Source organism: Lonchura striata, chromosome 1, assembly GCF_050655825.1.
Source record: "Lonchura striata isolate lonStrDom1 chromosome 1, ASM5065582v1, whole genome shotgun sequence".
In the NCBI taxonomy this organism is placed as follows: domain Eukaryota; kingdom Metazoa; phylum Chordata; class Aves; order Passeriformes; family Estrildidae; genus Lonchura; species Lonchura striata.
In genome coordinates, this window is record NC_140703.1 from 97,035,136 (window position 1) to 97,059,962 (window position 24,827).

The 24,827-nt window shown below is 34.5% G+C and overlaps 1 protein-coding gene across 5 annotated transcripts in view; it reads right to left on the reverse strand.

Annotated features, from left to right (window-relative positions):
• The window catches only part of NLGN4X (neuroligin 4 X-linked), a 156,529-nt gene that overhangs the window by 10,625 nt on the left and 121,077 nt on the right, over window positions 1-24,827 (reverse strand). For all 5 annotated transcript variants that reach the window (XM_021532002.4, XM_021532000.4, XM_085583990.1 and 2 more), the window contains 2 exons: window positions 3,715-3,900; window positions 1,041-1,830 (listed from right to left, as the gene is read on the reverse strand). In XM_021532002.4, the coding sequence (XP_021387677.1) occupies window positions 1,041-1,830; window positions 3,715-3,900 (976 nt within the window). The remainder of the gene's footprint in view (window positions 1-1,040; window positions 1,831-3,714; window positions 3,901-24,827) is intronic.

A 24,827-nucleotide genomic window follows, 5' to 3' on the forward strand; every position in this document is an offset into this window, starting at 1 on the left:
AAGCATTTGATTGGTTTTTAATCAATTTATGCCTGAGGTTCTTGTTAAGACTGCAAAATCTCTCTCTCTTGACCACCATTTAGATTCATGGAAGGCTACAAGGGCAGCTAAAGCCTCTGAGTGTTTCACAATAGGCATCTGAGTTTTTCTAATATAGCTGCACACTGTTCACTGCAGAGCAATAAAGCTGCAGTTTCCAGAGCCCAATCCTGCTGTTAAACATTCAGTGGAAAGATTTACAGCCCCTTTGTGCCACAAGTATCTTTGTTTTAATTCAGTACTGAAGACTCAAGGTTAACAAAAAAAGCCCTTCCTGCGGAAGTAAAACACTGCAATACTCTTTAAAGGAATGCCATAGGAAGGGAACAGAATTTATTAATATTGCTCACAAATTAAGCTGTTTTGAGGGTTGTTTCCTTGGTGTTTACAACTCTATTTCATCAAAATATTGATGTCTTTATTTTGTTTTGTAAGCAGAATTAATTTAATTTTTAACTTTCTCAAAGCAAAATTTATATCTGAATCTCTTCTTCATTCCAGTCAAGTACTTATTATTGCCATTATAGCCCTCAGAGGGAAAAAAAAATTTCCAGTGTCTGCCTTTCTGTTCTAATTCCTCCCTGAGTCCTCATCCCTGTGAAGGTCGCTGAAAAACAAGAACTTCCTTTCTTTTGTAGCAGATAAGTTCTATCTGCCTGACAGTTCCTTCTTCAAGTAGCAGACATGTTGCCTCTGATTTTTCAGTATCTTAGTGAACCACCTTTTCTCTGAGACATGCTTTTTGTCTTAGTAATTGTCCTATTTTTTGAACCAAAAATACAGTGTGTTTTTATTCTCATTGAGCTACTAAAATAAAATAGTTTGAGGGAACACACTAATTATTAATATATTAAATATTAATAAGTCTCATTTACCTCATATCTTTACACAAATATTTCTATACTATTACTTCAAAATCAGATTTTGAGGCCACTGGAACGTGATACTGGCTATTTTAGAAATATGCTATCAACAAAATGAATGCTAGGGGTCACACTTACCCAGTTTTGGCAAAGTTAGTCCAGTATGTCATAACCACTGCACTGAGCATGACATCATTCTTGGAAAAGTTGCAGTTGAACAGTTCTGTGGGACCAATCATAGGAATCCCAAACACATAAGGGACTTCATCACCATGAGCTGAATCAGCCCAGCTGGGTTTCATTTCACTTTGGCAATGGTGATAAAATGCATAGAAATATGTTGGAGATCCATACTGGGCATGCAGGTCAGCTGTGGCAACAGCTGGAGCAACCCATTGGTGGTCTGTAAAAAGAGCAACCAGGGTCTTCCGTCGTGTTTCGGGATTTTCTTTGTCTGCCCAGTCAGTGTACATGAATTTAATGGTCTCTCGCAGTGTGTCTTTCCCTTCTGGATAACCATATAGATTGTCCACAAAATTGGAGACAGAAAAGTCAAAATCATTGGGAGAAACACCGTCTTCATTGTCTACAATGCCATCCACAAATTTTAAACCTTCCCCTTGATTCACACCCAGCATTATATCATAGTTAAGGAATTCCCCTTGTTCCATTAGAATCTGAGGGTCATCTGGAATCACGTCTCCATCTATCACAGGCCCAAAGGCAATGTGGTACGTGGCTGGAGTGATAGTCTGTTGAATGAGTTCTTTGTAATTCTTATTCCGCAGACATTCAACCAAATCAGTGGTATCCAGCATGTCGCAGCCCACTTTATCTGCCAATATCCGAGTGTATTTGGCAGGCTGATAGTTCACTGCCCAGCTGGACAGGGCTGTTCCACTCTGTATGATTGCCTTTTGGAACAAACCTGCAGGTGCAAATTGTTTAAATACAGATCCAATTAGATACTAAATATATATATATATATATATATATAAAAAAAGTAAAAAGTATTTCTTACTAAGGAAACAAAGCTTTGATTATAGAATCCGTAAAGGATGTATACAATGAAATTTTGAATCAATTTCCATAGATTCTACTCACTGCTCCCTTTTTTTGTTTGTAGAATAGACTACTAATTAAAATCTTTCACGTTCTTGATGCTCACGCACAAAAAGCATGAAGCTTTCAGGTTACTGCTCCAAGAATAAAGCTCATTACTGTACTGCAGTTTTCTTGTCTTTGATGGAAGTCCTCTGGCTTTACCACATTGGTAGTCCTGTGAAAATTTCTTTGAAGGACTGGCAGCTAAAGGCAATCATATGCTCTTTGCCATGTAAATGACACTCATAAATGCGCCTTTCAGTAGTTTAAAGGTCAAATGAAAATGACACATTCTCATTTTCTTCACAAAACCATGCACCATACTAACTTGAAAAAATCTGCTCTAATAAGAGCAATTTCATACTTCTGAATCTTCTACTCTGATATTTTTTATTTAGCATTTAATTTATTAATTATTATTGTGTGTATATATTAGCACCGCCTGTATGTTGAATTTTGCGTGTGTGTGTGTGTGTGTGTGTGTGTGTGTAACCCTGCCTATATGTTGAATTAAAATATATTTAAATCATTTTGCAAGAGAGTAAATGATATTCAATGGTTCTTTCTGAGTGTTTTAGGTACACTAATATAAACATCCAATCAAGCTTCTTTGTTTAAAGCCCTGAAAGGCAAGGGGAGCTTACTGGTGAATCTGCTCCATCTGTGTTTTTTTTTCTTGTAAGACCACTAAAATGGCCTATTTAATATTTAAACTAAAATACTTGGGCGTCTTCTGCACATGGTTTCTACTGTCAAGTTCTCAAAATGCAAAAGACAGTAACAGCTAGAAAAGCATGTGGGGTTTTTGTTGATATACCTTTGAAGATGATTACTGAATGCACACACACAACATTTCAGTTTTTAATCAGTTAGGTTTTTAATGGTTCCATGTGCTTAATTTTGGCATGGCTTGCTCAACAGTTATTCACTGAAATCTTATTTGTATCAATAGACTGAATTGTCAAGCATAATTCTATGTATTTCAAAATTAGGTGTGTTTTCCAGCCTCCCTGCTATACCTTCTGACTATGGTTTATCTGTTACAAATTTCTGTCTGTTTTAATGTGACAGAAATGACATGGATTAATAAATACAATAGCTATTTTGGTGTTATATTTTATCAAGTCTTTGTAGATTTGGTCTAATCACGGGGAATATTTATAGTTCAGTACTGGTGCTGTACATTCTTGGAGTTTGGATTTGGGTTTTTTGGAGTGTGAGGTGCTAAGGGTAGAAATTTCACAGCTCACCAAAATCTGAAGAACACTGTGTGAGATCACACAGTAGTTGTGGGGAGTTAAACACAGTTTTTAATAAGGCTTAGTTATGTTTTTATTAAGTAAGGAAAGCATCTATATATATGTTGGAAGTGCAGCCAAGAGTGTACAAAAAATGAAAAAGGTCATTGCTCTTTTCCATTTTAATTAGAGCAAATTCTTTGATAGGAGAGCCAGTGGAATCTGTTCATAAAGCTAGAAAAAGTATATCGCTCATGGCATTTGTTGCATGAGATTTATGCTGTATTAGCATTTAGTTTTCCTTATAAACATATTTATGTTGACTAATACAAATCCAGAATCCTTTCTAGTAGGTATTTTACAAAAATTACAGAACCTCATGTAATTCTAATTCAGCCTACCTCATTTGGCACTTTCACTACATTTTAACATTAAAAAAAAAAAAAGTACTTTGCCTGGAGGATTATTACCTTCTGAATAGTGGGAGAGTGTCAGGAGACTGACACAGGAAGCTCCTGCCCCAGATCCAAAAATAGTAACTCTCTTCGGGTCTCCTCCAAAAGATCCAATATTTTCTTCAATCCAACGTAAAGCTTGGATTTGGTCAAGCAATCCATAATTGCCTTTTGCAGCTTGGTCCCCAGTACTTAAAAAACCTATAAGGCAAAACCCCATAATTTTAGTTCACCAGATACAGAGTTAGCTACAGGGTATCTACATATTCACATTTCCATCTTTTCATGTTCTGTGCTTTTTTTTTTCTTCTTTTTAAAGGTCACAGTCCTAGTTAAATGTCTCCTGAGCAAACAGAGAAACTCATTCTGTGTGTTGTTTAGCTTGAATTTGTTTTTCCCTACTTCAGAGATCCCATTTATGAAGAATCACTATTTCCTTATTGAAATATTTCTGTAACAATGCAACAATACAGAAAGATGATTTCAAAGATTTTATAACTGGATGTGAGTCAGGTACAAAATCCTAGGAAATAATTTTTGGGCAAAGATGTGAGATAGCCAGTCTATGACTGAAAACAACACTCCCTAACACATTAATTTAAATACTTCTGAACTACATAGCTCTTTAAATTTCTGTACTTGTGATATGGATAAATGTATTCAGAAACAGAAAAAAGAAGGCTGAAGTAAATAGTAAAAGGAACATGAAAAGCCTAGAAAAAAATACACTTCAATTTCACAGAGGATATTTATTAGGAAGATAGCAGGTAAATCCATAGCAATATAGCCTTTGTGGGGAGATTTTATCTGAACAAATCAGGTCTTGTCTTCCTCTTTAGAAATTGCAGGAAAACCTGTGCTGCTGTGTTTTGTTCCTGAACTGTGGTTATCAGATTCTAGAAAAAAAGCATGACATGTTTGCTGCTTGTCTTGCAAGTGAGAACAAAATGCCCATAAGATTAGGACTGAGATTAATTTCTGTTTTTTGAAACCAGCTAAGGTGAAACATTACAGTTATCCCTGCTGCCTATTATTCACAGTTAAGACCTTGTGCTATGTCCAAATTACCACATTGAGCCATGACTCACAGTCCTCTCTTTAACTCCCACAGACCTTTGCCTGTTAGACAACTGCAAAGTCAGAAGTCTATTAGAAATACCTTATAGCATATGGAAGTTTTCAGATAGACATTACAAATTCAGGCATCTGTGACAGCTGTCAAAGACAAAACAAGAACATCACTTGGCAGCTTTTTTCCAGCTAATTATCAGCTGAGAAAAATTTGCTAGAAGGGGGACCCAGGACTCAGGAGATCTATGGTCTGGTGCAGTTGGAAATGAAAGAGTCTGTTATCATAAACCACATGAGCCTGCTGTAACAAAACCTCCATGCTCCTGGCTGGATAGTGAGTCTTAGGTCCCAAGTGGAAAAACGACTTTGCAGTAAATTTCCCAGGTTTTGGCAAAGGGGAACAGATCTCTTTGCACTGACTGTAATAATTTTTCTGTTTATAAGAAAAATGAAAATACACATAATGGAAGGTCTTCATGTAACAGAGGAAGCAGAATACAAATCATATCAATATTGCTAAATAACATGAAAAAGATTTTTATTTAAAAAGTCACTACTAATGTAAAGCACAGCCATAAGAATGGCAGTAACTTTTTTTTTTCTCTTTGAAATGGAAAAAAAATACACTTAATCCATAATTTTCTCAATTTATTTTTTAACAGATGTGTTTTTCCTCTTTTTTTCATATCTTTATTTTCTTTGTAAGCCTGTCAAAGAAAGAATAACCAACTTGATGGCTTTGTTGCTGTAGCTCACTGCAATATTCTATAATACTCTATCATTAAGGCTTTATTCAATCAGAACGATGACATCCATTGGATAAAGAGAGTGTTGCAACCTTTAAAGCAGAATGGTAATTAATATTCAGAGCCTAAACCTGTTTTAGTTCTACTAGCAGCATCAAACTAGACCTGTTTGAACATCTTAATTTTGAATTCTTACCAAATGTTCTAAAAGGTGAACTTGATAAAACTGCAGTCAATGAATATCTAAGGTTCAAAAGATGATTTTTTTTTTTGTTTCCACAGTTGTCTCTTTATTCTCATTAATTGCAAGAACAAATTTTCTTAATTTAAAAACTGATAACCATGGCAAAGAGTCAGCCCCACATTACACAAACTGAATTCATAAATCTGTTTTTCCTTGCCGAGGATATATTTTCTTTCATGCTCTGAGTATCAGATCAAAGTACTTTTTCAAAGCTATTTGAAGAAATTCAGGCAAATAGTAACTATTTGTCCAGAAATACACAACACTAAGAGTTTTTGCTTTTTTTCTATATTACTTTGGTGAAGAGGAAAAAAATGCTTCTTTAAACTGAAGTTCCTGAAATAACAGTTGTTATTTTTCTCTAACTCTGTGAAGGAAAGCATTCAAGAAATATTCTTTATTTTTAAGCTACTAGATAGAAATAGTCAAGGAGAAAAAGATTACAAATAGAAATTGCTGGGAATTTTCTTTTTCTACAACTTTTAAAAATGCATGTACTCAAGAGCTACATGCTGTCACTTGCACAGTTTTGATAACAAAGCGAAGACATAAAGCTACACATGAGGCTCCTTTAGATCTCATTTAGACAAAAAGAAATCCCTAGTTCTATCTTTATGGTTGGTTTTCCCATATGTTACAAAAATCTTACTGAGATACTAAGCCTCAACATACTAGCAGTGATATTTCCCCGTTACTACCAAAATGTTATGCAAAGACCCACAGGGACAAGTAGAAGAGAACAATATCCATAAAACCCACCCAGAGAGTTTACTTTTGCTCAGCTCCAGCCTTGCCTAGTGGTCGGAAGCCATCCCTACACATCCCTAGTACAGCTGGCAGATCTTTGAGAGTCAATCTGAAGAGAACGAGTGGGCCGCCTGCCCACTGCACACATTTCTTGTACTTTATTTTACCATGACCAAGATATTTTCTGGTCTATGGGCTGAAGGAATGACTTCTCATGGATACAGTGCATAAGGGACAGGACATCTTCCAGCTGAGGCTCACCTGGAAGGGCCCAAGCTGTAAGAAATTCTCTGCAACATGAAACACAGTGTACGGAGTGGTGACAGTGCTGAGGTTTTCTGTGGAAACACGCTCTTATCTGAATTAAAACACTATTGTAAACATGGTCAAGATCAAAATCATATTTTCCCAACCACAGGACTTCAATTTAACATACGCAGATTTAGGAACAAATAAAGACAATGGAGAAAAGTGCCTAAACACCATTATGTTAAAGATTGCAAATTATCATCTGAGAACTATGACTTCCCCCTTAGAGATAAATACAATCACCAAGATAACTGCAATCTTGTAGTAGTTTTCATTTTTAAACTTTATATAACTTACATTCTCATTCTTTTTAAATTATTTAAAAAAAAAAAAATTACACAACCTCCCTTTTACATTTTACATGCAATAATACCCAATATTACATCACTGCAGGAAAAGTCCATTTTTTATCTTCATATTTTGGCCCCATGGGCCTAATACATATCAAATCAATTTGATAGCTGTCTGAAAGCCTAAATTTCAACTGTGAATGTTCATCTACTGGTTTGTGCCTTTTCTCCTCTCTCTCCCTCCCTTCCAAGCCCCAAGTTGAGGGACTGTTTCCCAGTGGAAACAGACAAGGTCGCCTTGGTGAAAGCTGGTATTATATCACTGGCTCAAAATAGTATCAAAACTTACAAATGCATTTTGGTACTGGTAAACTTCACTGACTCTCAGATGTAAATAAGTCAGAAATTCAATCAATTGTATTAGATTTTTTTTCTATTTAAGAAGAGAAAATATAAATAATGAAAAATTAAACTTGATTTTATCATTAATTTTACTAGGTACTACAATAAATTCTAAAGGTATATCTTGAAATTAAACACACTTTTCTTTTTAAATGAAGTACTTTTATTTCAACTTCTGCCCTTCACAGGTTTACTTAAAAACAAAATGTTTCATTTCTGAGACACAGCTCTCAGACAAAAAATAATGCCAAACTTATTAAGAGACATTAAACAGCCAAGATGTCACAATGAGAGATTAATCACCAGGAAATCTGTAGAAGATCAACAAATTAGTGCATTCTGATCTATTTAAGTCCTCTTTTTTAAGGCTCTGCTGCATTTTCTGAGTTCACATTTCTTTTGTCTTTATGCCTTTTCATGACTGCTGTCCAATAGCCTACTGCAGTTTGTTTGTAAGGTGGCATACAAAGATTGACTTGTACAGCAACTGATCAGAACTATGACATAAGCAATACAAATAAGATACTGGAGACTGTGCTTCACAGTACAATCATGTCTTTTTTGTTTACATAACAGAGTAGGGCCTTTTCAAAGCAAAGAGCAAATGGCAAGTAGAACCTTCATATTTTCTAATTGATTATGTCTGTCCTTATCCTATTTAGTACTGTGAAAGTGGACCAGTTCAAATTCAAAGTAAAGTTTATTGGGGATTATTGAGAACATAAAGACTACAGTTGGTTCAGAAAGTTCCTGAAATATAAATAGTTGGAGAATACAGAAGCATCAGACGGAATTATCATGTTTGTCCTGTGCTTGCCCTTCTCTAACCATTCCCAAACATCTCCAAAAGTGTTTGAAGGCAGGATGTTTGGCTGGATGACAACTTGGTTGGAATCAATATAACTATATATTTTTTTTTGTTTTTTTCTATCAACTGTATGATCTAAACATTACTGAAAAGCTGGTGGGATGCAAGATAGAGTGATGGTGTCCTTGGCACAGGTTTAGCAGAAAAAAACCAAAACTCTTGCAGCATGACTGCCCTATGCAAAGCTGAGTAAGCATCATGGCTGCACCTGAAATTTCTACCTAGATTCTAAAACAAATGAGAGGACTGTCAACTCGCTATGTATGGGTCTGTGCAGAAATAATGTTACACAGAGTCTTCATCCTGAAAACAAAACAACAATGCCTTTCCTCCTACTGCAAATTGGTTTGAAATTTGCAGGTGCTCTGCCAAAACAAATGTTTTAATATTCAGAAACTTGAGAAGTAGGATAGTGTGTGATTCTGAAGCAGCGGTCACAAAAGGGAATTTCTGCATGCTATGGCTATTTACCATATCCAGCAGCACATAACACTCATTTAAATTTTAATACAGTTTATGGTAAGTGAAGAGAAACAAGCAGTGAAGATAACTCAGCTTATAGTTTTTATATGAGTGTATAGATTATGTTAAAATATAAAGACAGTGGTGCTTTTAATTCAATTTTCTAGCTTGGCTTAAGGAAACAGTATCTTCTGATTCTGCCTTGATGGATTCTTTTCAATTACTTCTATTGGGATGATAAAACATAAATCTGTTTGTTTAGAAAGAACATCTCATTACTACATGCAGTGCAAAGGAATAGGTCAGAGATGATGAGGTGAGAATATTCTTTGTTTCTATATAGATTCAGTACTGAAATCTAAAATCTAATTTTTTACAATTCGGGAAAACATCCAATCTTAAATATATAGAAGTCTTATGAAAATATTCTGGATAATAAATGTGCATAAGAACACTTAGCAGTAAAAGAATAAAAAAAAACCCAACAGGGTACATTTTAACAAGATTTAAAACCTACTTTTATGCATATTTCTAAACAGTGAAAAGCTTCTTAACATAAATTTATCAGAACACCAGGGAGATCAACAGTTTCCTTTTTTCAAGCCATTATGATATTCCACAATGAAATGTTTTTAAGAAATCTAATTGAAATTAGTACATTAAACTTAAACTGCTCTTAAAATTCCCTTGTTCATTGCAAAATGCTCTGAAGCTATTGTGCAATGAGGTTAGGCCAATGAATGTTATCTAAAATATTAGCGATTTAAGATATTCACACCATTCAATTCTATTGTAATTATTCATGATGAGTAGCACTTAACTCTATAGGAAGTGTCACTGAAGAAGCTTTTGCCAATCATTAAGAACATAGATTTAAAAAAAAAATATGGTAAATAACGATGAGAGCATCAAACATTTCAGAACACATTCACTGATCTACTGTTTTCTTGCCTACCAATTAATCAAATATTCACAAGTTAAAGCTGCCATTACATAACACAGAATCGATAAAATAGCAGGTTCAGTAAAAAAGATTACTGTTGAATACATTATTAACAGCTTGATTAACAGCAAAATATACCAAACAAAAATCAATTAATTGTTCTGGGAATATTATTGCCAGGAAAAAAGTGTGTGTGTTACAGGAGAGACTCATAAATATCTCATGTCATCAGCCTATGATTTGAAAATATTTCATAATTACTGATTGAGATGGTCAAATGCAAAGGCATTTAACAAGAAAAATATGCCATGACTACCTATGAAGCAGTAATGAATTACACACTTTCTTCTCAGATGAGGAAATACAAAAAAAAAAAGCACAAAAAAAATTGAAGATTGAGACAAAGCACAATACGTGAAAGAAACAGAGAAAAAAGTAACTAAAGGAAAGGACAACATTTGACACCTCCCAAAAGCAGCTTGAAGCCTTGCCAGTCTCTAAACAACACCTACTTGGAAGTCAGACCCACCCCACTTCTTCCTCTGGTATTGTGTCCCCTGTGTGATGATACAGCATGGGACATCTGCTTGGTCAATGTGGGTCCACTGTCCTGGTTCTTGCTCACCCTCCCAATCTCTTGTCACCCTCCAACTTATTGTCTCTGGGTAGCATGGGAAAAATAAAAAACCTTGGACCTGTGAAAGCACAGTTCAGCAACAACCACAATATCAGTCTGTTACCAACACTACGTTAGCTATAGACACAAACCACAGCATCATATGGGCTGCTCTGAAGAACCTTAATTCAGTCCTTAATTCCTGCTTTAAGAACCTTAATTCCCACCTGTCCCAGTACGGTATTCTACAGGTATGGCACAATCTCCACTTCTAAAGTGATAACTTTTGAATTTCACCTTTTTTCTTTTATATGCTTTCTGTATTTTTCCACATATATTTTTAACTTTGTCAGCTATTTTATTAGTAGCTACTTTTCCCAGTACTTTTCCATGTCCTTTCCCACAGCAGAAAGACAAAACAAATCCCAGAGCTCCAAGCCCAGGAGGCACAAGGTCCCAGTGCTATCTTGGTTCTACCTGGGAACCAAGGCCGAGAACAACTCTTGGAGATCCATTCTCATGGACAGAGCACAGGCAGTGCTGAAGGGGGAACTCCAGAGAAGGGGCTTGACTTGGGGGGAATTGCATCACTACTTGTCCTCCTAATTGGTGCTTTTTATCATTTATGCTAATTTCCTAAAACCTATACATGTGTACTCATCCCTGTAGGGGTGGGCTTTTGTGGACATCCATAACTGCTTTCCATAACTGCTCCTGAAGGCCATCAAATAAAGATCCCCTTTTATTATAACTCCTTACTAAAATTATATTGAGTTTCATTTCCAGGTTGAGAAAAATGCAACAAAAGCATCTGGTCACTTTGTAGAAGTGCCTGTCTCATCCAGAAGAGGTGTGCTGTAGGTCTATAAAAGCTAAAAATGATAGTATTTTCATTATAAAATATAGATGAAACTTACATGAAACTAAGCCTAAATGAACATACTTTTGATTTTTTTAAATTAAACAATCAATATTATGATGCAGAGACAACATCTGTAGCTGTATATCCCTAAAAGAGAAATAAGACACAGAAACTTTACATATTTTAAAGACATAAAAAGACATTAGGATTACCCCAAAAAATGACAGGAAATTTAACCTGCATGACATAAATGGCAAGCACCAGCTTTAACAACAACAAGGGGATTTTCGTCTTTCATTACCAGCTTCAAAAGGTTAGAATCTTTCAAATAAAAGGGTTATGGGATCATAAGTGTAATTTTTTCTTTGTAGGAAAAACACCAGTTGACCAAGCTGACCATATTATTGCATTAATACAATGCTGTCAAAACCCAAGCGCTTACAAGCCACTGTGAAAATGAGAAAGAAAGGAGTAATGATGTTAATGTTCAGAACTTCATGAAGTAATTTTTTTCTTCAGTATTTAAGAAAAGGAGTTGCCCAACATATTTTGTTGCTTTCATGCAGTGTTACTTTTAAGACAAATACAATTTCTAGCCCCCTACCACCAGCACCCATTAGACCAGGCTGCTCAACGTGGCCGCATCCAATGTGGCCTTGAACACTTTCAGAGGTGGTCACATCCACAGCTTCTCTGGACAAACACTGGGTTTACTCTGCTCCAGTGCTTCAGCACACTTACAGCAGGGAATTTCTGCTGAATTTCTCTTCTTTCTTTTTAAAGCCATTACCCCCCGCTCTATCATGACACCTTGTGAAAGTTCCTATCCAATTTCTTTTAGCTCCTTTAGGTACTAAAAGGCTGCTACAGGGTCTTAGAGCCTTCATCTGTCCAGGCTGAATAACTTTAACTCTCAATCAGTCTTTATAGGAGAGGTACTTCAGCTCTCCAGTCATCTTCATGGCCCTTCTCTGGACTTTTTCAGACAGATCCATGTCCTCCTTAGGCTGGAAGCCCCAGAACTAGGCAGAGTATTCCAGGTGGTGTGAAAAAAGTAGGAAAAAGCAAGAATGCAGCATTTAGCAAAACTACATGCCTACTAGGCATCATGAACCAGTTGGAAAAGAGAGAGCAGACTTCTACAAGGACTGACCACAGGGAAAAGGGTGGTGCTTAACAAGTGATCATTATTAGCAGGGGTCTCGCTGCTGTGCCATGGACAATCCTCGCCCTCTTAGGCACCATTTTCTGTTGCAAGATATAATGAGTTAACCTCACAGGGTTGTGTTGCTTCCTCTTCTCAGTTACATATATAACCCCCTTTTTATTGCTTTCATAGCCTCAGTAGTCCAATTGTTTAAACAGAGATCAGGATATTTTAAAGTATGCTTTGACTATTCTAAGTTTAAGCAACTCCAGAGAAACACCAGCAAAACACATATAACTATGATGTTTGCCAGAAGACTTTGATAAAGTGGAGTCATAAGTTAGACAGGTTTTTTTGTAATCTGGGACATTCCTTCACCTTGAGAAAAAAACCATTGAATATAATAATATGTTATGCTCCAATCAATGAAAACATGCAGTTACTTGATTGTCTTTAGCACATTATATCATATGCTTTCTATAAAGCTCTGAATAAATTTGGAAGGTCATGATTATTCTTGTCCTAAGCCATTATCATAACAGGTGAAATTTTTTTTTTCTTTTTTGTACCAGTTTTGGCCAAAATCTGATAATTTAAAAGATTTTACTGTGCAATTGTTAGTCAATTGGAGATTTTGCAAGGCATTCAGTTAGGTTTATTCTCAATGATAGCATATAAATGCATAAATAACAAACATAAAAATATAATACATAAATAACAATATAGCCATTAAAATATATTAGCAAGTGGAAATGAGCACTATTCTGTGAAATGTGGTCCTAATGGGAGACTGTCCTATTCATTGTTCACTTTTTATTTTCTGGCAGTATATTTCTCTTTGTATGTTATTTTTCATGTCATTGGAGATGTAATTTGATTTTAAAAGTTGTAATAACAGGGGAGTCAAAACTTATTCTTTAAAATAAGATGAAAGAACTAACATTTAAATTTTGGACATTTTGATGAGTCACTTGTTGATAGCTGAGTTTGTGGTACTATAGCTACCATTTCATAGGCATCACACAAACTTTCTAAAGTGGTATATAACAGCTTCCTAATAGAATTACTTATGGCCCTTAGGGAGGAATCCGATTTTCAATTATTACATTCATAACTTAGAAAAGGAAATGTTGATTAGATTTGTTTAATTGAATGTCCTAGCTAATGTGAGATTTTCCTCACTAATATATTTATTCTTGGGTTTGGGTTTTGGTGTTTTCTTCTGTGCTTCTCTGATTACTAATATATGTTTTATAGCACTAAATCAATATAAAGGTTAACACTAATGAATTACTATTATTATTTTTATTTATTTGGGTTTTTTTTTATGAACCTCAGGATGCACTTTATTCAGATAATAGTGATGGTTTCAGTTATTACACTGTTTTTGTTTACATATGCATGTATTGATTTGCAGACCATGTGAGAAAACTTGAATAAGGAATACTTGAATAGAGAGACTAAGCTAGAATTTTCTTTAGAAACATTTTTGGGATTTCTAAGTATCTTCAAACAGTGCTCTGGCTCTTAATTTTTTCTCCAGGATATATTCAGTTTTGGTGATTTCTGAGAGCCCACTGGAAATTATGAAGTGACAATTCCCAAGTGTCAGATATGATTTTTGGGGATGCCCTCCATCTCATCTCCCCAATGTTTACTGGTGTCATATTCAAAACAACATATTTCAAAAGCAAAGTACTTCAGTCCTTAATCAGTTGCTATAAAATATTCACATTATCAATAATTTGGCCTCTCAGACAGATACATGAACTGTAGAAAGACCCTACTCATAGGGGCGAACTTTTGTAAAGATTAGTCTCCAGAAAATCTTCTCTTATAGATAGTGACAGGAGAGAAAGAAAAAAAAGAAAAAACACACCACCTTTTCTAGAAGCCAAATTAAAACATTGAGTCACAGTCTTGCTTTGATCAGGCCACTAAGTAATCACTCTTCACAAGACAGGAGAAGTTTAATCGGAATTATCTTTAAGGACACAACAAGCACCACCTCAGCTCCTCCTGATATGGGCCATTGGGGATGCAAAGCAGGCACCCACAGAAGGGTGCCAGAAAGGACTCATTTTCCAATCCATCAAGGTGGTGTTGAAAGAGCAGGGAAGAAGGTGATCAGTTACTACTCTAAAGACAGTACAAGAAAGATGGAAATTACAGAGAACCCACTTGGGAAGCAGTGCAGGTCAGAGGGATGGCTGCACAAACTGCTGCTGTCTGTCAGGGCTGAGTGAGGTTGTGACAGCAGTTCCCATGCTTTGGTAATTTGTACTACCCCTTCTTTTAAGAAAATGAAACATATTATCAAAATCTCCCAGGTGAATCTTATTCCTGTGGGATCAGTCCAGCTCTCCTGGCATTAGCTGACATGCATTAGAGCAGCAAACACTCATTTCACCCCCACTCAATGTATCACTACTAAAAATTGTGTCTCTGCTAATTTCTACTCCAAATGAACTTCAATGTGTTGGAAGGCAACTGAGATCCTCTACAAAACAAGCAAAGCTAAGAGGTCTCAGGGCTCAAATTCTAGCAAAGTAGTTGTAAGAAATTGATAATTACCAACCAGCAGTAGAAGGCATAAATGTTGAAGAAAGAAATCAATCTGCAGCAAAAGAAAATATGGATGAATTTTATAAACTAGTAATGTATCCATACTTTGGTTACTCCAGTGTGAAAAGACAGATCTTCTGAAATGATTCTTCACAGCAGATGTATCTAAGATGCCTGAAAAGCTTTGATTTAATTTGTTTATAAAGCCAAAACTATTTATTTCCTAGAACGATTTGGATGCTTTGAAATTGTTTAACATAGCAAAAGATTAAGAGAGACAGTTCTAAAAGATGTATTAAATATACAGAAAAGCCCAAATTGCGTCTAGATTTGCACACATGGATCTTATTTTATGAAATGTAAATGCTGAGTATATGGATATTGTTGTCTTCCTCCTAAATTCTTCTGGTTATGAAACAGATGCTATTGTGGAGAAAAAGAATTTAGACACTGCTAAATATTCATGTTTTGAATGTTTCAAAATAGTATTAGAAAAAACAATAATTTTCTATTTATTATTTTCAACAAGTGAATGTAATAGAAATAATCACTTCTTTAGAAACCATTTCTGAGGGCTAGGAATTCATATTTTGCAGTTTTGGCTAAGCTCTTTAGGCTGGTTTCTACATCTTTATACTTCATATTTCTCTCTATTATCATGTATTCAAGAACATAATCCTAAAATTAAGACTCTCAGTCCTCTGAGAGTTAACAAAAAAAAATATTAACCACATTAAAAGCACTTCTGCTGCATGATGTCTGTCCCTAGATTAATGTTCAGCAGAAGGAAGAATATCTAGTAATGACCAGAAACAACATTTTTTGTTCCATTTCATTCTATCCTGCTTCTAAAGAACACTGACAAGAAATACAATACAGTGCTGTGAAGTATTAAATAAACTGAGGGGGTATAAAAGCGCAGGGAATTCATTTTCATATTTGCATTCCCAGAAGTCACTGTTTCTCATCTGTCTAGGTAAAGCATTGATAGGAATGAAATTATTCCTCCCAGTGAAGAAAAGCAAAAGTGAGGGTGATTGTGTACAAGTTTCTTCAAGTTACATCATTAGAAACAAAATTAAAGCACTTATTCTTATTTAAACTTGTACTTTGTTGAAAGTTTTTATTAAGTCTAGTTATTGTTGACCCTTTATTCAAAAAATGCAATTTTTGCTTCTCTTTATCTTTTACAGAAGGGTAAACCAGTAATTTATTTCTTCTGCAGTATGTGCCTATTAAAATTATTATTTACGTTCATACCTTTCTATTAAAATGGAGCAATTTTGTGTTGCCTAGATACAGATCAGAAGGCTACTTTATATAACTAATACACATGAACAAACAAAGCAATCACAGCTTAAAATAATTCTTTATTCGAGTATTTTCCTTAAACTTCTTTGCTCTTTTTTTCTTACCATTGCTTGTGACAATAAAAACATTCTTATTGAAGATACCTACAACTCCAGCAGGATGTTATGGTCTTACTTTTACATTCAAAGCATTTCTCCAGCTCTTTCTTAAATGGATTATTGTGTCCATTCACTAGACTTTTGGTATAAAGAAGACAATGAACTATTGCAATCAACATTTCTAGCTCTACTTACTGGTCTGGTTTTATTTGGACATAAATATGACGCAAACCATCTTGCATTTTTCATCCATGCAACTCACACATTTATCTAAAGTTATGTTTTCCAATTTAAAATTTATCATTTTAAAGAAATACTCTTTCTCCAAATCTGTTCTTATTTAAAATAGCTATGATAAGGTGAAAATTAATACATTAATACATTTTTTCATATGTTTGCAGAACTTCCTGACTTATGGTTATTACACAGGAATTGTAATTCCCTCTCTTCTTTTTAATTTGAGCAGTACTTTTTTCCCCTATGTTTACCTACATATTGGTCACCAGTGGAATTTTTATAAATATATAAGCACACAAGTACACATTGTGTGTGTATGTGTGTGTGTATTTAGTGCTCATTAAATACTAACTGAAAAGTAAAAATCTATCTTTTGTCAAAAATTTCAACCCACTAAGTGATATTTCTTGCTAGAAAAGGAAATGTAACAAAAACAAATTGCTAAATGGGAGAAAGTTGCAGAATCTACTTACTGGGCTGTCTCATAATTTTGGTTGTCTTTTTTCCCATGGGAATTTAGATAATTATGTAAATGAAACAAAAATAAAATTAAATTATTTGATTAGTTTTTATTATTTTCCCTTCTCTGAAAGTTTTCAATTACTCATGCACACAGCTTCCTTTTGCCTCTTTGTCTTATGGCCTCATGATTTTTCTAGCCTGTCTGAAGTCACCCCAGTTCACCAGAAAGATAAATTCTATCCTCAGTTGGAATATCTCTTTTGGGGATGAGTAAGTTTGTAAAATAGGTTTCTACATCTGCTATCAATACTATGAAGGTAAGATGAGAAATAGCTGTGTTTTACACTGCCTGCTTCTGAATGCAAGCCTAAGGGGAAGGCTCCCAGCAGTGTCTGCTTCCTGTAAGATGGTTGCTTTCTCTTAATTAGCAAAAACTTGACTAAGGAAAAGCCAGTCTTTCTTATGGTCTCCAGAGCTGCCTATCTTTCTCCACTGGCTGCCTTACTAATAAATACTATTTTTTGTAGAATAGACGCTAAATATGAAGTCAGACATCTGCAAGAACCATAGATACAGTGTTTGGATTCAACATCTAATCAAACACAAGTAACCAATAGGCAGTGTTACCAAATAAGCACCCCAACATCTCTGCAAACATCTAAATCAAACTCTCCAAAAAGGATTTCCAGCACTGCTTACCATAGAATGTGCTCTTTAAAAATAATTTTCAGATTATTTTTAGAAAGCTTGTTTTAGATCCACACACTTTGTAATAGACAGAGGACTTTGCTTTTGCAATGCAAATATATACAGAATACATAAATAGAAGTAAAATATGTAGTGGCAATTGGTATTTTACATAACAATTAAAGAAACTTTTAACTTATCCTGGCTAGTGTGTTCTTTTATGTAAACTGGTGAGTTGTCACCATTTGCTGAATTTGTTGCACTATGAACAGAGACAATTTTTCTTGCGTGCTACTTTGGAATCAAAGCAATGACTCACAAGCACTATTTGTCTGTTTGTTACAACAAGTCTTTGTACTGATATTCTTACTGAAGATATCAGCGATCCCAACAGGATGCAGAATTTTTAATGGTGCCTTTTTAATTCTCTAACTATTTCATGGCAGGTCACCAAATATGTTTCTAAGTGGGTCATTCAGCCCATTCACAGTTTTTAATTTTTTTTCCTCTATTTTTATTCAAGATTTTTAATCACATCAATAGCCTCTTGAGAAAGGGCTTTAGGGGCACAACATCAGTGCAGATATATTTTTTGTGTTTAGTTTGATACCAAACATAGTGTCTGAGAATGAAGACTAGAAATCAGGAAAATATTCAACCCCCTGGACAGAAGTTCAGCTTATTATTAATTAATTAATTACTTGTTCTGAAATATTTAGCATGCACATTCACAAACACACAAACCCACAGGCATTCAAAATACCCCCTAAAAAGCACAAATCTCAATATACACAATCTTAATTGCAATGAGAAAATAGATGGATACAAAGCTCTTCATTTTACAAAGGATGATCTGAGAATTTTACTTCCTTGTTTGTGCACTATTATTATTGCTTCTAAGGTCTTAAACTTTAGGTCATATCCATTCCATTTAACAGAAGTTTTGAGCTATGCAGAGGGACAGAAATCTGAGTGTCAAGTTGACTTGTACTTCCAGGCTCACATTTCTAATTTAATAATTTGGATGTAAAAAAAACCCTGTTTACACCAAATTTTAGAACCCAAGACTGATTCCATATCAAGTGAAATAGATTGTATGAAATCGGACTAAAAAAAATCCCAACAGATTTTTTCTGACAGATTAATATCAAGGGATTTTGTCTTAAATTACCAGAGTTTTATGTCAGTGTTTCTTCTGTTATTGCTCAGATAATTAAGGCTGCAGTAAGTACAAGAGCATGAATCCTTACTGCTCTGCTCTTCTGGAAAAAGAGCTGATGGAAAGGGTGTGGCAGAAACATACAGCTGTGTATAAATGCTCTCTAGTCAAAGTAACATTTGCTGACTGTAGGTCTACAGAGCAATTTCTGTGATTACTTTTATTTCACTCCATCCTGCCTTCTCTTCACCTCTTATACCTTCCCAATGTTTTGGTTTTTTTGTTTGTTTGATTGGGGTTTTGTTTGCTTATTTTTGTTCGGTTTTGTTTTTTGTTTCATATAATGTTACTTTTTTGGTGCCCTGCCTCTGAAAGTAAAAAAATAAAATTACCCTTATTTTGCAAATGAACAAACTTGAGTAGAGAAACTGAAAACCCAAGGCATAAAAAGCCACTTTTAGAATTAATAATGCAATAAAGAAGAATATGGCTTACAGTTCTAATTTAGCATGTTGCACATCAATGAAAGTAAATAGAAAATCACAGATGATAAAACAGATGACTGATCTAAAGGGGTTAAAGCACTGAGGCAGAAAGCTACAAATATACTTAATATTCTACTCTTTTTCCTTCATACAAAAATTATTTATCCAGAGCAAAGCACAGATTTACACAGGAGCGTGGAATGGAAGCCATAGCTTTGGAATGTTATATGAATGTGAGAGGAGCCATGGGCAGTAACCTACAAATCAATGACTAGAAAACCCCAAGGGACTGGGGTTTTTTTTTAGAGCAACTGAGGAGAAGATTCCAGTGTTATAAATTGATGCTATCTTTGGATATTTAAGGAGGAAGCAGCTTGCAAGAAAAGAGAGATGACTTCATCCCTATGAGGAACATTGTAATCCATTCTGAGGTTTTTATTTTTAGAGATTAACAGTGTGGATGAAGAATGAGCCAAAAAAGCAGAATTTTAGAACAAAAAAAAAAATAGGATTCATCTCTCTTAGTTTCAAATATTGTCAGTGTAGAGAGATGAGTTAGATCTTTAGGTGTCTCTTTAATCTTAAGGGTAACAAGTATCTGCTACATTTAAGGCATACACACATAATGAGAGTCCATTCTTTAGATTTTGGAATGCAATTCTGCTGAGGTTTTGCAAAAAGATTGATATAGAACTTAATTTCAATGTAAAAATTCATTTATGATGACAAAATCTCACTTGTTTGGCAAGGAAAAGTCTCAGAAACAACAACCAAAAGGCAGTAAGATAAACTGAGACAAATTCAAATGAGATATAAACATGGAAGGTTTTTTTTTAAAGGAGCAAGTACTGTTGATACTTTAATCTAAAGGTAAGCACATGAGGTTGATAGAACCCCTCTAAGAACAGATCTAGTAGCATAAAATCTATGTGAGGAATTATTTTATTTAATAAAAAAACACCTCTGCCTACTGAAAGGCAACTTTGAAGATGTTATGACTATACTATCACATTTTCAACACATATAGATTATCTTTCAATTCACCAATAAAGAAGGTAAGTGAAGTTTATATTCTAGTCTGGGACCAAGAGATGATTAATTTTAAATTACTGCGGACCCATTAAAAAGTACATATACAGCCCTGTGTACAACTACTGGATGATATAGCCAACTATGAACTCACCACCATCAGTTACTGGGGAATATCCTTAGAGTGAGAATTAGAATAGCAGCACTAAGCAAAGTTATAGCATAAAAAATCCCTCATCAGATTTGACCCTTTCATTAAGCATTTCAATTTCATACATAGATGGAAGCTTCTTTTCTTACAAGAAATAATTCTTCTTTCCATTCAGTTTTTCTATTAATATGCAACTATTTAATTTTTAAGCTATATTTTTCCTGACCAAAATTCCCTTCTCTTCCCTTCCCTTCTACCATTGATTGTACCAGAAGCAAACCACTGGAATGTATTCAGTTTCACTTCCAGAAAAAGAGGCAGATGATCACAATGTTGTGAATGGGTACTGCTCCTGGTCTATAATAAAACAGTGATTTTCATATGGCAACTTCTAATCACCTATGCAACAAAACAGAATAGTTTATTCATTCATCTTGTCCTTGTTTAGGATTGCAGTGCAGCTGCCTTACCTTATGCCATTATTAATAATTCTGTAAGAAGCTGTGCTTATCTCAAAATCTCTGAGAGATGTTGCCTTTTCATTACAGCAACCAAAAAAAACAGCAATTCCATCTAGAAGGAAAATTTTAGATTTCATAACAAAGTGGATATTAGCTCTGCCTATGATTTCCACTGAATGCATACTACAGCTAACCTAGTTTCCCTGGTGTCCTCTACAGGGATTCTGGGTAGTTCAAGTGTAGTTGAGGATTACTTTCTTCTAATGATGACTCAATTTTTATAAAGCATTAATCATATTCTGAGAAAAAAAAAAGAGAAAAATTAATAGACTAGGTTTTTAACACGGTGATGGGGGGAGGGGGATAGAAGCCCATATTGCTTTCAAATCAGTAATTTTTATTAGTAGAAACACTGTAACACATTCCATGTTGCTACTGAGCCATGAATATACCAGAATTAATAAAGATATTATTGATATGCTATGCATGTTCATATTTATATGTTCCTCTTGCCACTGAGGCAAATAAAAATATTTTACACAGAAATTTACCCTTTGCTAGTAGATTTTTTAAGAAACGAAACTTAAAATATAAAAATAATAATTTAATTTAAACAAGGCACAATTATAAAGACAGCTAGACTACAAATGTAAATCACTTGGAAAAAAATGGTTCAAATCTGTATGTTAAACTCGATTTCAAATCTTTCAAAGAACCAAGGGATGTAGAGACATGTCATGGAATGAAGAACAGAGAAAAAAGAATTTATTTTTTTAACCAGCATTTTCAGTGTCTGCAGAAACTAAGTCTGTGTCCAGCAGTAACTAAATCTATCAGACCTCAGGAGAAGAACCACAGCATGACATTCCTTTCAGAGTAAACTTTGCCAGTCTAAAAAGTTTCACAGGTAGGTAAATAAGATCACAGGAATTAAAGAAGGAGAATTATTCCTGAGAAAATGACTCAAACTTGAAAGTTCATAAAAATTAATGTTAGTATTAAATGAAAATTCCAAAGAAATACTGCAATCATAATATACAAATACAGAATACAGTAAGATATATATAATATGTATTATCTCTTATATAAGATGCATTTTACATTTGATATAAAGACATTTGTGATATTACTAAGTTGCCATGATCAGCGCTAAACAGAGGGGAGTCAATGGGAAGGTCAGTATGAAATCAACAATTTGGAAGCAAACTCTGACAAGATACATAAAAATAAACACATCATGCAAAAGTATAATTAACAACACAATGAGAGTTTTGTAGAGACCCATTATAGATAAGGACTATATCACTCAAAATTCCAAGGAAAAATTCTTGCAAAACTACTCCTCATGAGTGGTAAAAAACAATAAATTATTTATATTCCAGATCTGAGTTATGGGCAAAGGGGAGAATATAACAGAACTTCCTCTCATCCACAGCAATATTGAAACATGACTTAAATTACAAAATGTATAATTTTAACCATCATAATTTCATTTGCTTTTGCTCTCAAGAGGCTTTAGAAGTCAAGAATAGATGAGATACTACAGACTGGACTTTGAGGCAATAGGCACTGTCATTGGACAGCTTTTAGTGGCTTTTCATGTATGTTTTTTAACCTCTCTCTTGCTCTCTCTGTCTCTCTCTCTCTCCCTCCTAGTTATTCCCATGAAAGACTAGTTTCCGAGTATTACTAAAATGATCTGGGAAACCCTCTCTATGAATAGCTTTTTATAGAGAACTGAAAGAGATCTTGCTTCTTAAAGGATTAGGTTGTACCTGAATAGGGATTTCAAAAATAGCAGTTAGCCATTAATATAAATACTTACCTGCTTTAATTTTTGCCCCTAGAATTCAGACAGATAAGTTGAGCAATTTTTGAGAGAAACTGTAATCATCCCTGTATTACAGAAAAAGCAATGAGATATAACCGTGCAACACAACAAAACTGAACTTTGGATCCTTATATCCTTTTGCAAATAAATCCAAGATCAAGCCTAAGTCTGCAAATCTTTGGAAGTGAGCCCCATTATCTCAAGATTCACTGAAAGGGTGCTCTTCAATGGCATAAATCCCACATCCATGCAAGTCCCTACAAAGATGCCCATTGACTCAAGAAGACTTGGATATAATAAACAAAATAACATGCAGTAGTTTTCATTCAGGATAAACTTCCTTAAAACAAATGAGAGTTTCATTTAAAACTGTTAATTAAAACAATTAAGGATCATAAGTATTGGTAATATGACCTATGCATGGGGACTACATAGACTTATCTATTGATAAAGAATTATCATATTATTAGCACAGGAGTATTCCATTAAAAGATGAAATTAGAGCTTTAACAGATCATTCTATGGCATTAGGTAGAGCACTAAATATTTTAAATGTCTCTTCAGCTCTTAATAGAAGATACAGGAGTCAAAAAAGCTAAACATCATGCATCAAAATGTCAGTGTCAGTTCAAAGCCCCATAAAGACTGTAAAAGTATTTCCTTGCCCTGAATATTGAAAAAATATAAGTCAGTTAAATCTTTTAACATGGTTTTAATGTGTTCCCAGTCATTTTGTAAAGTAATTTTTATTTCCAGCATTTTTAACATAGAAAGTAACAGATTGAAAATGTTATGTCTTCAATTGTTGCCTTTTTTCAAATTTTTACCATACTTTTGTGCTTATGACTTTTTTTATGCATATGGTCTGAACAGACACAGAGCAGCAAGTAATGAGGATAGAGAGCTGAATTCTCTTCTCTTCAGTGGGCCTCAAAGTGCTCAGAGTGATGAAAATGATGTGTCTACCAAAGCTCAAACAAAGGCATTAAGAGCTTAACCAAACTTAGAAACTTCAGGGAAGATTTTAAGAATAGAATTCCTCTTCATCTAACTTTAATAAGGTTAAAAACCTCACTGAATCTTATTATCTAGTTTTTTCTTGTAGTCAGTCAATGAAGATTGCCTAATGACAGCTCTGCCCATTTTTTTTAGATGTGATAAGAGCCTTTGTTTTAGTTCTTCTGTGCTGCAGTTAACAGCAAGGGATTGCTGCTAGAATCTTAAAATTTCTGAAGCTGATGGTAGAATGAATGCTGTATGAGCATCTGCAGTTATAAACATAGAAGTTATACAATGAGTTTTTTACAGGATCTTCAGAGCTCTCACAGACTCCTGTATTGGACAATATAGCTGAAGGACTGGAACTTTTAATTTCTATATACATGTGTATATATAAAGCTGAAATGGGAGTGGGGCTATTCCTTTACAGTTGGGGTTTTTTACCTTCAGTTTAGATTTACTCTTATATCGATACAAATTGTCTCACTTCTGAAGACGGGAATACAGATTTGTCCAAACAATTCATTCATGCATTTCAAACCTGGAAATAATTTTTACTGTGAGAAATAGATGATTTTCTGAGACTGTTGCTAAAAAATTATTTATACTACGTACACAGGTCATTACCAGCAACATTTCTCGTTTGAGTCTTAACTGAAGAAGACTAGAGAATAGAAGAGAATACTATTCTCTACTAGAATATAGTAAATACACTATATATAGTGTATATATAGTGAGAATAGTAGTATACATACTTAATTAGAAAACAGTAGTATACACACTTAACAATAATGATATTTGGATGGCTATTCCATATTCACTATTAGAGGTCTTTAAGCTTAGAAGTAATTTGTTCTTGCTTTACTTATTTTCTCTGGTAAAAATGCTTATTTCAATTCCCACCTTATTTGCTACCTAATCCCTCACAAATACTCATGGTCAGATT